The following is a 12549-nucleotide window of genomic DNA, read 5'->3' on the forward strand; positions in this document are numbered from 1 at the left end:
CTATTCAATGATTGTATTAGCTCATCGGAATGTTTTAATAAATTAACGCATTATAACAAATTGGCTATCTAATGTAAAATAAAAAAAAAATGTGGTGTCCTTTTCAATATCTTCACGATACTCGGTTAAATCTTCAATAAGGGTTATCACGTGACCGTTACATAAAACGTAATATCGATATATAGTAGATACTTTCAGATTTTGTTTGATATGGTTTAAAAGGATTCTTCTATGACAATGGGTAGTGTGTAGTTTACTACCTTAAAACGTCTACTATCCGTAAAACGATATAATTCAATTGAAAAGAAGGAAATTAGACAAATTTGCGATTCAATTGTCCGAGTTGGGTTTACTTATTCAGTCAATGTGTACATGTACAAAGGTGGGAGTGGCCCGTAAGTTCACCACGTTAGGAGTGACACCCCCTTGCACGGTTGTTTCCCTTTTCGCAAAACATGGCTGACAGCAACGAAGAAGTGGGCGAGGAAAAAGTTTTCTTCACAGTCGGTGGCTTACCGATCGAAGAGAGGGTGGTTCGATGGTTGATGTATTTTGCGTTCGTTCTGGTAATCCTGCGTATAACTGGGTTGGTTATCAAGCTGTTTTACCCGATGATATCGCCTCCGTTTATGCACAGGTTTGCAAAGAAGTACAATCGCCAGATGGGCCATGTCAAAGCGCTACTCTTTTCTGACTTGGCGCAGATCAAAGCAAAGAATGGCGGAAAACTGACCATTCTGGAAATCGGTGCAGGAAGCGGTGCTAATTTTGAGTTCTACCCGAAAGGAACGAAGGTGATCGCAATCGACCCGAATAAAAACTATCAATCGTATCTGGAAAGCAACGTTAAAAACTCGCAGGCGAAGCTGGAAGCATTCATAGTTGGGAGAGGGGAAAACCTTTGCGATGTTAACGATAACTGTGTACCAGTTGTCGTGTCTACACTCGTCATGTGTGTGGCTAACGACCCTGAAGCGTATGTTAGAGAAATAAAACGCGTTCTCAAACCGGTGAGTTCTTACAAATCGTTCTCGAATGGGTGAGATTGTAGCAGGACACCGTGAGACAAAGGGCATGTTGTTCCGTATCAGATGCATGTACACCTGTTTCCTGGCAATGCGCCCTCAACGAATGGATAAAATGTTTAGAAAATCACCCCAAATACTGGAAAAATTACATCCTCCATTTATCCTCCGAACACAAACTCCAGATATTTGTCTCTGCCATGTTTAAATTGCTTGGAATGTCAAGTTGTTGTGGTTTACGAGTTAAGAGTTTTATAGCTAACATGTTTAGGCAGGTTTGTTGACAGACTGGAATACTGGGTGTGTGGGTAGTGATTAAAACAATATTATAATTAATATCTCATGCTGCATTTAGTGAGGTCAAATGTATTCTTGATATGCGTAAAAAAAAGAATGTGTAAACTTTTAAATTGAGTTTATAAATATATTGGCATACAAATAATTTTTAAGATACTGGTACATGGTATTTTAACTTTATACTCAGCGTACTCTTTATGTTGTGATGTATACAGTGCACGACAAAAAAATGTAGATGTTCTAAATGTTTTATGAATATAAAATTTAATAAATGCAAAATGGCTGCTGGAATTCCAATTGACCAATCCAGTAATATGGTTGTGACATCACAGTAAATATAATTTGATATTAATGAGTTAGTTCAGTGTCAACCATTCAGTAAATGCTTTAAAGTGAGGGAGTCGCCACTTACGCATGCGGATGGCCATAGCGTGTCATTGTCTACCCATGAGCCTTTGCGTTCTTAGCACGTGTTGTTATCATCGCTTGGGACTCAATTCCTGCGTGTGTGCAGGTGACGACCCTCCCGCTTTAATGGCCGCAGACACTACGTCACACTCATACGTACGATTGAGGCATGTGTACTCGTTATGGGGTTTAGAGAAATTTTAGCCAATCACAATTACATATTTGAATCATACTGTATATTCATGGTTTTATTTGTATCAAAAAACTTCAAAGAATTTTATGTTTTGTCTGTAAATTAAGGTAAATTTGATCCAATAAATATAAATGTAAAATAATATAATTCTACTTACAAAAAATGTAAAATTATGGGTCTGCATTACGTATATTTGAATTCTAATTTCTCCTTATTTTTTTTTATTTTCAAGGGAGGAAAGTTCTACTACATGGAGCATGTGTCAGCTTCTAAGAATAGCTGGACTCATTTACTTCAACGCCTGATGAATCCTTTTTGCTCGTTCCTGTCCGGGGAAAAATGCGTCTTAACTCGGAAAACATGGCAGTATATCGACGAAGCAGGGTTTTCAAGGCTTGAGTACAGTCGCTTCTCAGCTCCTTTGTCACGACATTCACAGTTGCAGAAACCACACTTAGTTGGATTTGCTGTCAAATAGATCATGCAGAGACTGTATTTTTGCTGCATTTATTACGGTGATAGCAGGGGGTTCTTATCATTTATAAGTATTTTACAAATACTGAAATAAAAAAAAGAAATATTACTTGTTATTAATTATTTCTGCAGCTTAGATTGCATGGTTCATGTGGTTTGTTGCGTAGACATTCGTCATGCAAAATACCCAATATAGAAAAAACTTCTTAAAAACAGTTTTTAAAAATCTAAAGACTATACATCAAAACATTTTTTCTGTGGTGCATGCAATTTATTGGAAATACTTATAATAACACAATTTTATTCGTTCTCTGATGAGTATCATGAGTAATTCAGTATAATTTGTACTGTGAAAATATTAATTATTTGCTGGTTTTTAATTTTGCTATTTTCATCAGTTAAATCCATGCGAACATGTAAAATGACAGTAGTCAAAGTCATTGTTTCCCTGGCAAGTGTGTGAACTTAAAACACATTGAAATTGCTCAAAAAAAAATAAAATTACAAAAATTAAACGTCTGTGAAAAAAATGGTTTACATCAGTGGCACTATGATAGTGGGACTGTGGGTTTTGCTGTACTGTTGTAGTATTTCCATTGTTTATTTGATTGGGAGTGGTCAAAGTACCGGTAAGGTTGCTATTTTATCGCTGTTTAAATTAGTTCAAGTATAAGGAGTCCTATCAAGTATGTACAAAGTGAGGGTATACACATTTGAGCCTTTTAAAGTGTCAGCTAACACTATTTGTTTGAAATATTTTCGTTTCATACGAGATTTTCATACTCGTATCACCGTACATACCCTTACCTGTTAAATCCTTGATTCTATTTATATGGGTGTACATTCCAAAGTTAAGGGTAGATAAACAAGGGCAGGCAATCTCTTGACTGGTGCATGCTGATTTTAAGTGTAAACCTTTATTACATGTCTACAAAGCTACTTTTACTCAGATAAGTTGTGCTTTATTAAAAAATAAATAAATTATAAAACCAATAATTGATATTTTGTAGTTGCTTTACTTTTATATTCCAAATGAAAAATTTCAATCTTTTATAATAATTATGAATGAATCTTTTTAGACTGCAAATGTGATTTAAACTAAAGAACAATATTTTAAATAATGTAGCGTATTTGCTTAAAACAGAGCATATTTTTTTTTATTTGTTCTCATTAGCCCAGATTAAAAAAAAAAAACCAATTGATAGGGATATCAGAAATCTGATGGTGTAATTTATTGATGTGGAATATGTATTCAATGGAAGAGGTCAGCATTGGAGAAGCAAAGATAATAGTATGGTATACCGGTAGATATTTGCTGTATTGCTAAATTATTAGTTATTGTATGCACCAGCAAAAATATTAAAGAGTATCAATATCATTCTCTCAGACACAACTTGTTTAATTCTTACCATGACTTATATTAATTTCACTTGAGTTATTATCGTAAAACTGAAATATTATAATTATATTCAAGAGAACAAGAACAATTATTTTATGCAATTTTTTTTATGTATTCATTTTATTTCTTTTATTTTATTAACAAATGACTTGGAATAAAAGGTAAGGTTAAGGTATAATTCTTAGTTTATGTCGTTCATTTTTTATGTGATTGCTATTATGCATGTGCACACCACTTGATGACGTAATGTTTGACAATGTTCTGCACATGTGCAGGAAATGTATTTCAAATTGGCCAATCCTGGGAATATGTGTTTTGCATTAATTGTGTGACAGTCGTACATTGTTGATGAATAGGTGAACTGCGATTGATAGTTTATGCATGCATTCATTGATACTCGTTGCAAGTTTGAGAGAATATAATGAAGGCTAATATTTTTAGTTAATACCTGTATGTTTTGTTTCAGGTCATTAAAGGTCACAAGAATCTTTCTGACCTTGTGGTATTTCTTAGTTTGTGTGATCAAAATATTCAGAATATTGGGGTCGACGTCAAAAGATCGATGTCGAATAAAAAACTTATTTCCTTTAGTTTGGGGGGGGGGGGGTGACCTCAAAAAGTTTCCATCCTACAAAAACGATTTTATTTTTTAATGAAGTTAACAAAATCCTGGAGTACTTGTAGTTTTTTTTTTTTATCCAATCATGGACAAAAATAACAGAAAATGAAAAAAACAAAAAAAAACATCCAAGACGGGAAAATGGTTTGGTCCAAGTGTAAATATGTGCGCCAAATGAGGGTCAAAGGGCATGGACCGAACCAACAGCTATGCCATACTACTGTCCGATTATCAATTTGTATTTAATGGTGAATGTAGTCTGACGCCATGATCAATATTTATCAATTAAGTTTCAGTGGGGTGGGTTCAAAACTAAAGGAATTAAGTTTTTTATCATACATTGAACTTTTGATGACATTTGTATTGATATTGATTATTTTAATATTGACCTATAAACGCCTGTGGCCACATTACACGATTTTAAGATAATATCTCAGCAAAAAAATTACATAAATGAAATTAATATTGCAAATTATCTAGGAAAAAAAGAACCCTGCTTTGGGAAACGGTATGTAGCTTGTCATCGTCGGCTGATTCTGGCGCCCTCGCCGGTGGATTTATTCGATTCGTTCGTGTGAACCAGCCGTCGAGGGCGTAATAATCCACATCGCCACTATTGAAAACATGGACATGGCGCCGATTGAAGTTCTTGCGTACAGATGGCTTCCGAGGTGCGGTGCGATAGTAGCTGGACTGTGGATTTTCAGCAAAGTATTTGATGCTGCTCATGAGCGCGTATTCCCCATGATATATCCCCGTATCATAGACAGAATTACAATCAGCGTTGCCAGAGTTATGACGCCGATTAAGCGTGACCTGTTCGCAGACCTCCCGATGCTTCAACAGCGAGCTACTCGCTCAGGTGACGATTTCACAGTCCTGGAAATCGGTGTCGGGACTGGGGCGAACTTCAAATACTACCCCGAGGGGACGAACCTGATTCCAGTGGACCCCATGGAGGGATTTGACAGCTACATAGAGTCCAGCACTAGCAAGTTTTCTCACATCAAAATTCAGAAGTTAGTGATAGCTTTCGGTGAGGATATGAGAGAAGTTGCTGATAACAGCGTGGACGTTGTCGTGGTAACCTGGGTGTTGTGCTCTGTGCAAAATGCCGACGATGTAATGAATGAAATCAAAAGAGTGCTAAAACCAGTGAGTATCGTGAAAATGTAGTCAAAGTTCACATAAATGAATATAGGTCAGGGGTTAAAGGCACAGGCGTTCTTTACGTTTCTAGGTCAATATTAAAATAATAATAAATGATATTTCTTAGTGGGTAGGAGCAAAAACATTCAAACAATTATAACATTCATATTGATAATGTTTATTTTAATATTGACCTAGAAACGTAAAGGCTGCCCTTTCGTTTTTGGTTAGGTTAAATCCTTTGCTTTGCCCGTCAGTGTTGGATTGGGTTCGCCCTGAACAGTGACAGCAGACATGCAAACCTAAAAGGAAAGCTTGGTAATGGGTCACCAAATTGAAATCAAGGAGGGAGGAGTTGTGCTGGAAGAATTTGTTTCAGCTTCGTAAATATATTCTCATAAGATCAATGACAATATTTATTCACATTTTCTCCAATTAATTTATGTCTTAATCCATCAAGTATATTTTCCAATTAAATTTTAAAATGTGGAAATTTTTTGAAACTATTTATTGGGGTTTGGTGGTCGATTAATTCTAAGTTTATTTGTTCTAAATTGTAAGTATATCCTGGATGGTGTAAATATTTTTGTAAGGTAAAGCATTACCACGGTATATCAACAATCGCATAGATATCATGGGTCATCTGTGTCAGCGATTTCTTCGTGACTAACAGTTTGATCGCAAGATTTATATCGTTATTTTGGACACTTCTTAATTCAAATGTTAAACATCAAAGTATAGTTTAGGCAAACAATGTAGTGTTGACAATACATAATGTAATCTTAATATTTGTGTCGTAATGGAAATTGGTCACATTATTATTTACGCTAGTTTGTTGGTTGCCTAAGAGTCATTTGAAGTAATTAAAAATTGAAGTTAATTAGCATATTGTATTCTGAGATTTCAGAAAATGCACCAAATATTCAAATCACTGATTATCTGTTTTCTCTTTCATTCATCGCTGGTAAACTTGACCTTTTCAACTTCTCCTTAAAAGTGCGTTCGATATAATTTTTTTTTTTTTGTTGGTGATAAAGATCCCTTTCTACTTCTCTGATTTTGGTCAAAAAGCTGTATCAGTATTCTCAACGTATGAGCCAGAATGGTTCCATATTTTTTTTTAATTCTGTTAATATTATAAAATTTCTTTTACTATGTCCATCTCAAACACTGCAACTATATCAACTGACACTTTTTTTAAATGTTCAAACTAAACAAACAAATATAATAAAAAGTAAAAAAAAAAGTTCATTATGAAAAACAGATATAAAATGTTTGTATGTATCGTAATAAAATATTCGTTCTTTGCTACAGGGAGGCAAGTTCTATTTCATGGAGCACACCGCGGCATTACGGAATAGTTGGATGTACTTGATACAAAGACTACTGAACCCTGCATGGCATAAGATATCTGGATGTTCTATGGCAGAGGAAACATGGAAAGCTATCGATGAAGCTGGCTTCTCAGAAGTAAAATACAAAAGATTCAGTGCCCCTGTTACATGGCCATTTATCAAGCCCCATTTAGCAGGGTATGCTGTAAAGTAAAAGGTTTTTCATAAAATAAATTGAGAAACCAGATTATCAGTTTAACTTACATTAATAATAGTAAAGTCAAAGTCAACACTGGATTGTGATCGAAGGCGATATTGAAAAATTTAGATTCCACAGCGTAATTAGATTACATAGACATCAATAGTTGCTGTATATATACCGTAGTTGTCCGAGTATTAACCCCTCCGGGAAAACGGCAAATTGCCAAAAATGGGGATTATAATAATGTACAAAAAAATAAATTTGTTGAATTGTTATCAAATGCAAATAAAATTCAGCTTAGTTTCATCGTAAGCAAATGATTCCGGTCGCATAAACGTTTGATGCTGATGGGTATCCACCATGTAAATTGTTGTAAATTTAGAGGGGGGGGGGGGGCTGCCCTGTGAAAGTAAAATGTCTGCCCAATGCAAAATAATAAGAACTAATTTTACATTTAGGCTTTCATACAATGTTCAGATTAAATCACCGAAGGATGAAACAAAAAACATTTAAGTGTTTATAGTCTGCTAGTGTCTTTGGTCAGACAAAGTAGAAAACAACAGACCTGTCCATGTTTCTGTGCCATAAATCGTCATTTTTCTGACATGGCGATTAGGTTCAATGTTGATAAAAAGACAAGTTATAATTATATATATAATTCATGTTGATTTTTTTTTGCTGCATTTTGTTGACCTTTGACCCACTGGTGGCCATTTTTGTCCCCCAAAATTCCCAAAATCAATATTTGGACAAATCGTGAAAAAAAGTAATGCACCTGCTCGTTAATCTTTGGTCCAAAATAAAATGTTTAAATACTATACGTCAAAACAATAGCAGAGCTTTGTCTCCGTGGTACATGCAATTTATTGGAAATATGTAGTTTAAAACAAAATTTTGATATTCCTACATAGAAATTATTCATAATGGGTAATTTAGTATATTTTGAATTTGTTCTGTTATAGTATTTCTATTGTTTACTTGATTGGGAGTGATCAAAGTAATATTGCTAATTTATTGCTGTATGTAAGTGACATGTGATGAGGATTTCATGAAAATTGAAGATGATCATAAGACAAACAAATCATGTATTACTAGTAAGTGTGTTTTTGAACATGACAATGATCCACTGACACTATTTGTTTGAAATATTTTCGTTTCATACGAGATTTTCATACTCGTATCACCGTACATACCCTTATCTTATAAATCCTTTATTTTGTTTCCATGGCTGTACCTTCCAAAGTCAAGGGTAGATAAATAAGGGCAGGCAATGATTCTACTGATGTTTGCATATTTTAAGTGGAAATACACAAATTTCTATTACATGTCTACAAAGCTACCTCACTCAGATAAGTTGTGCTGTATTTAAAAAAATAATAATATGAACCAATATTTATATTTTTGTTTTTGATTTACTAGTACTAATGTTTCAGATTTGTTTAGTGATTGAAAAATTATTTTTTTGTAAATTTATAATAATTATAAATGAATCTTTTCAGACTATTCAAATGTTATTTACAATAAAGAATAATGTTTTAAAAATGTATAGTGAATGTCAGAATGAAAAAACAGATTGATATATGGAATATAAGGAATCCGATCCTGTGGGATATATTTTTAAAGCAACATGTCTGCCTATGTTTGCCTTGACCTCCATGTGTGCATTTGTGGCTGTCTGTCTATATCCAGCCATGTCTCCCACATGTTTGGGCCAATCATGTTCAAACTTCACACATACATAAAACATCATATTGGACAAACGCACATGCATTTTTGTCACCATCAAATTGAAAATGGCTGACTCATAATCATCATGTTTTAATAAACAAAATGCTAATCCACAGAACCATATCTCGTACACTCATGGACCAATCAAGTTAAAACTTCACAAATACATCACACATTAGGTTATATATATCGCGTCTATAATACAGACAGGGACTATGTCATTGACAATGACTTGTTTTCCTTATTCTGCAATATATCTTTGGAAAGGGGAGGGCCCCATTATGCCCCGTATACTGAATGGGTAATACATTAATTTTGGGAAATTGTCTATCTGTTTAATTTGAATTTCATTCTTGTGACAAATAGTCAATCATAAATTGGTTGTCATGTGACCTCGTTTATATGCATATCTGAAGTATCTGAACTACTTGCAGCATGCAATCAATGCTATCATGAATGTATCACACAAGAGATGTGGACAATATAACAGATTACCATATATGGTCATGTGACTCATTAAATATGCATAATTCTAAGATCTAGAGAATTAAAAGTTGAATAATTAGATAAGGGGGGGGGAAAGGGGGTAGCTGGTACAGTTTTACGTGAAATAAAAAGGGCTTTTTACAATTTACAAGGAAAAAAAGACGTTTTTACAGTTTACAGTGAAAATTGAATGTTTACAGTTTACAGAGAAAATAAAGGTTATTTTACATTTTACAGAAAATTAAGAAAGAAAACCTAGAAAATTCTTGTACGTACCGAGAAAAATGACATATTTTTACAGTGTACGAAACGAAAAAAATATTTGATTGATTGCGTTGTACTACGTCTAGCCTGTGATTACAGAATTACGGAATTTATTTTTTTCAATTTACGTTGTAGGAAAACATAATATTGCAATTACGTTGAACTTCATAACCCTTGCCCCCCCTCCCCCCTCAGATAATGAAAAGTGATATAAAAACTGTAAATTGCATTTTCACATTTCCCAAGCTTTTTCATCTGGGAGTATAATGTTGTCAGCATTGACTTTACCTTTAAAGCGAGAGGGTCGTCACCTGCGCACATGCCAGTCCCAAGCGACAATAACAATACACGCTAAAAACGCAAAGGCTCATGGGTAGACGATTGTTTGTAAACAATTACACTGGCCATCCTACGCATGTGCAAGTGACAACTCCCACGCTTTAAGTTTTTTGTTTTTGTTTGAGCTTGGCAATCATGATCTGTATTTCTGGTACAAACTTTATTACATACACATGGTTTCAGCAAATTAGAACATTACATTTTTATCTTCGTTTTTCGTTGTTGTAGAAATCACACAGTTGGCCGGTGAGCAATTTGTATGGACTTTGCACTTCTTGACCACCGACTGACGTCACATTTCTCAACTTGGAAGACGAAAAGGATAGCGCACAGTGTGGATAGCGCCATCCTTTCACATCGCCATCATGGAAAACATAGTCATGCCGTTGTATGAAGTTCTCTCGTACAGATGGCTTCCGACGTGCGGAGCCATTGTGGCCGGACTGTGGATTTTGAGCAAAGTGTTTAACGCTGTACATGAGCGAGTATTCCCCATGATATATCCAAGTATGATGGACGGAATAACGGTCAATCTTGCTAAAGATTTGATGCCGATAAAACGTGACCTGTTCGCAGACCTCCCAATGCTTCAACAGCGAGCCACTCGCTCAGGTGACGATTTCACAGTCCTGGAAATCGGTGTCGGGACTGGAGCGAACTTCGAATACTACCCGGAGGGGACGAAACTGATTCCAGTGGACCCCATGGCAGGATTTGACAGCTATATAGATTCCAACGCCAAGAAGTTTTCCCACATCAACGTTCAGAAATTAGTGTTAGCGTTCGGCGAGAACATGGAGGAAGTTGCCGATGACAGCGTGGACGTTGTCGTGGTAACGTGGGTATTGTGTTGTGTAGAAAATGTCGACGGTGTAATGACTGAAATCAAAAGAGTTCTAAAACCAGTGAGTTTCATACTACTACAGTCAAAGGTCGCATAAAAAGATAAGGGCAATCTCTCCTATTCACAGTCAAGTTCTGTGCAGAATTGTACACACTCGGCATACGCTGTCTCAAATACATATTAGTATAGGAGAAGTTGCGGTCATATTTCTCGATTGTGTCCTTTCAGCCTAACCCTTTGTTGATATTATCATAAAATGGTATACTTTAAAGTGGCGGAGTCGTCACCTGCGCATGCGTCAGATGGCCATAGCGTGTCATTTTTTACAAACAGGCGCCTACACATAAGCCTTTGCGTTTTAGCGTGTGTTGTTATCGTCGCTTGGGACTCAATTACCGCGCGTGCGCAGGTGACGACCCTCCCGCTTTAAAATTTGCGCACTCATTGTGTCAAACAAGTCAAATGGGTTTATTTTAACCGATATTTTAGATCATTCATATTGATGTCATCATATTAGTTGCCTATTAACTTCGCGCGATGCATCTTGGGGAAAAACACAAACCCAATGATTGGCGAATTTCCGTTTATTAGATCAATAGGTGAGCATATATGCCTGTATTTTCCGTTTAATATTAGTACTAGTACATAGATAGAATATCAAGTGAAACATCTTTTGCAAAATTTTTTTTGTGATTCGATTCATTATAGCCGACTGACAGCCAATTTGTGTGAAAGCGTTAAATAATTATTTTCGATATGCCCGGAGCTGTTTTTCTGAGATGTCTGGGCAAAACTGAATCAATGTTGGTATGACGATGGTGATGACATATATTGTGTTACAGGTGGACGTCATTTTGTTTCTGTGATCTAAACAAATATTGCCAACTGGTTGCCAGAGAGACCGTCTCTGTTTAATCTTGAAGCGGGAGGGTCGTCATCGCGCACACGCGGTAATTGAGTCCCAAGCGACGTTAACAACACACACTAAGAACGCAAAGGCTAATGGGTAAATGCTTGTTTGTAAACAATGACATGCTATGGCCACCTGACGCATGCGTAGGTGACGACTCCCCCACTTTAATGCATAAATAGTATACCAAAAAATACATCAAAATCAATATGTACATGCATCATGATACAATATTTGCTCTTTGCTACAGGGAGGCAAGTTCTATTTCATGGAGCATACTGCGGCACTACGGAATAGTTGGACGCACGTATTACAAAGACTACTGAACCCTGCATGGCGCAAGATGTGTGGATGTTCCATGACGGAGGAAACATGGAAAGCTATTGACAAAGCTGGCTTCTCAAAAGTGCAATATGAGAGATTCAATGCTCCTCTTTCATGGACCATTAAACCGCATTTAGTTGGGCATGCTGTCAAGTAAAAGTCATACGATGACATATGGTGATTATGACAATGGATACTGATGACATGTTGAATATGACATAATGAATACTGATATGTTGATTACGACATAATGGATACTGATGATATATGTTGACTGACATAATGAATATTGATGACATGTTGATTATGACATAATGGTTACTGATGACATGTTTATTATGACATAATGAATACTGATGACATGTTGATTATGACATAATGGATACTGATGACATGCTGATTATGACATCATATATACTAATGACATGTTGATTATGACATAATGGATACTGATGACATGTTGATTATGACATAATGGATACTGATGACATGTTGATTATGACATCATAGATACTGATGACATGTTGATTATGACATAATAGATACTGATAACA

General features: G+C 35.6%; 3 protein-coding genes across 3 annotated transcripts; all 3 read left to right on the forward strand.

Annotated features, from left to right (window-relative positions):
* The first annotated feature begins 342 nt into the window (after positions 1–342).
* Positions 343–3974, forward strand: LOC102804597 (thiol S-methyltransferase TMT1A-like). Its single transcript, XM_085497894.1, has 2 exons — positions 343–1010; positions 2156–3974. Exons 1-2 carry the CDS (start codon positions 456–458, stop codon positions 2399–2401), a joined length of 801 nt encoding a protein of 266 aa, XP_085354020.1. The 5' UTR covers positions 343–455; the 3' UTR covers positions 2402–3974.
* Positions 3975–5009: 1035 nt separating this feature from the next.
* LOC102804712 (thiol S-methyltransferase TMT1A-like) lies at positions 5010–8726 on the forward strand. The gene is made up of 2 exons (XM_006820276.3): positions 5010–5570; positions 6879–8726. Exons 1-2 carry the CDS (start codon positions 5040–5042, stop codon positions 7110–7112), a joined length of 765 nt encoding a protein of 254 aa, XP_006820339.3. The 5' UTR covers positions 5010–5039; the 3' UTR covers positions 7113–8726.
* Positions 8727–10269: 1543 nt separating this feature from the next.
* Positions 10270–12152, forward strand: LOC100369381 (thiol S-methyltransferase TMT1A-like). Its single transcript, XM_006820277.3, has 2 exons — positions 10270–10822; positions 11922–12152. The coding sequence occupies exons 1-2, from the start codon at positions 10283–10285 to the stop codon at positions 12150–12152; spliced, it is 771 nt and encodes a 256-aa protein (XP_006820340.3). The 5' UTR covers positions 10270–10282.
* The last annotated feature ends 397 nt before the right edge of the window (positions 12153–12549 follow it).

This window comes from Saccoglossus kowalevskii, chromosome 4 (genome assembly GCF_978046115.1).
Source record: "Saccoglossus kowalevskii chromosome 4, keSacKowa6.1, whole genome shotgun sequence".
NCBI lineage: Eukaryota > Metazoa > Hemichordata > Enteropneusta > Harrimaniidae > Saccoglossus > Saccoglossus kowalevskii.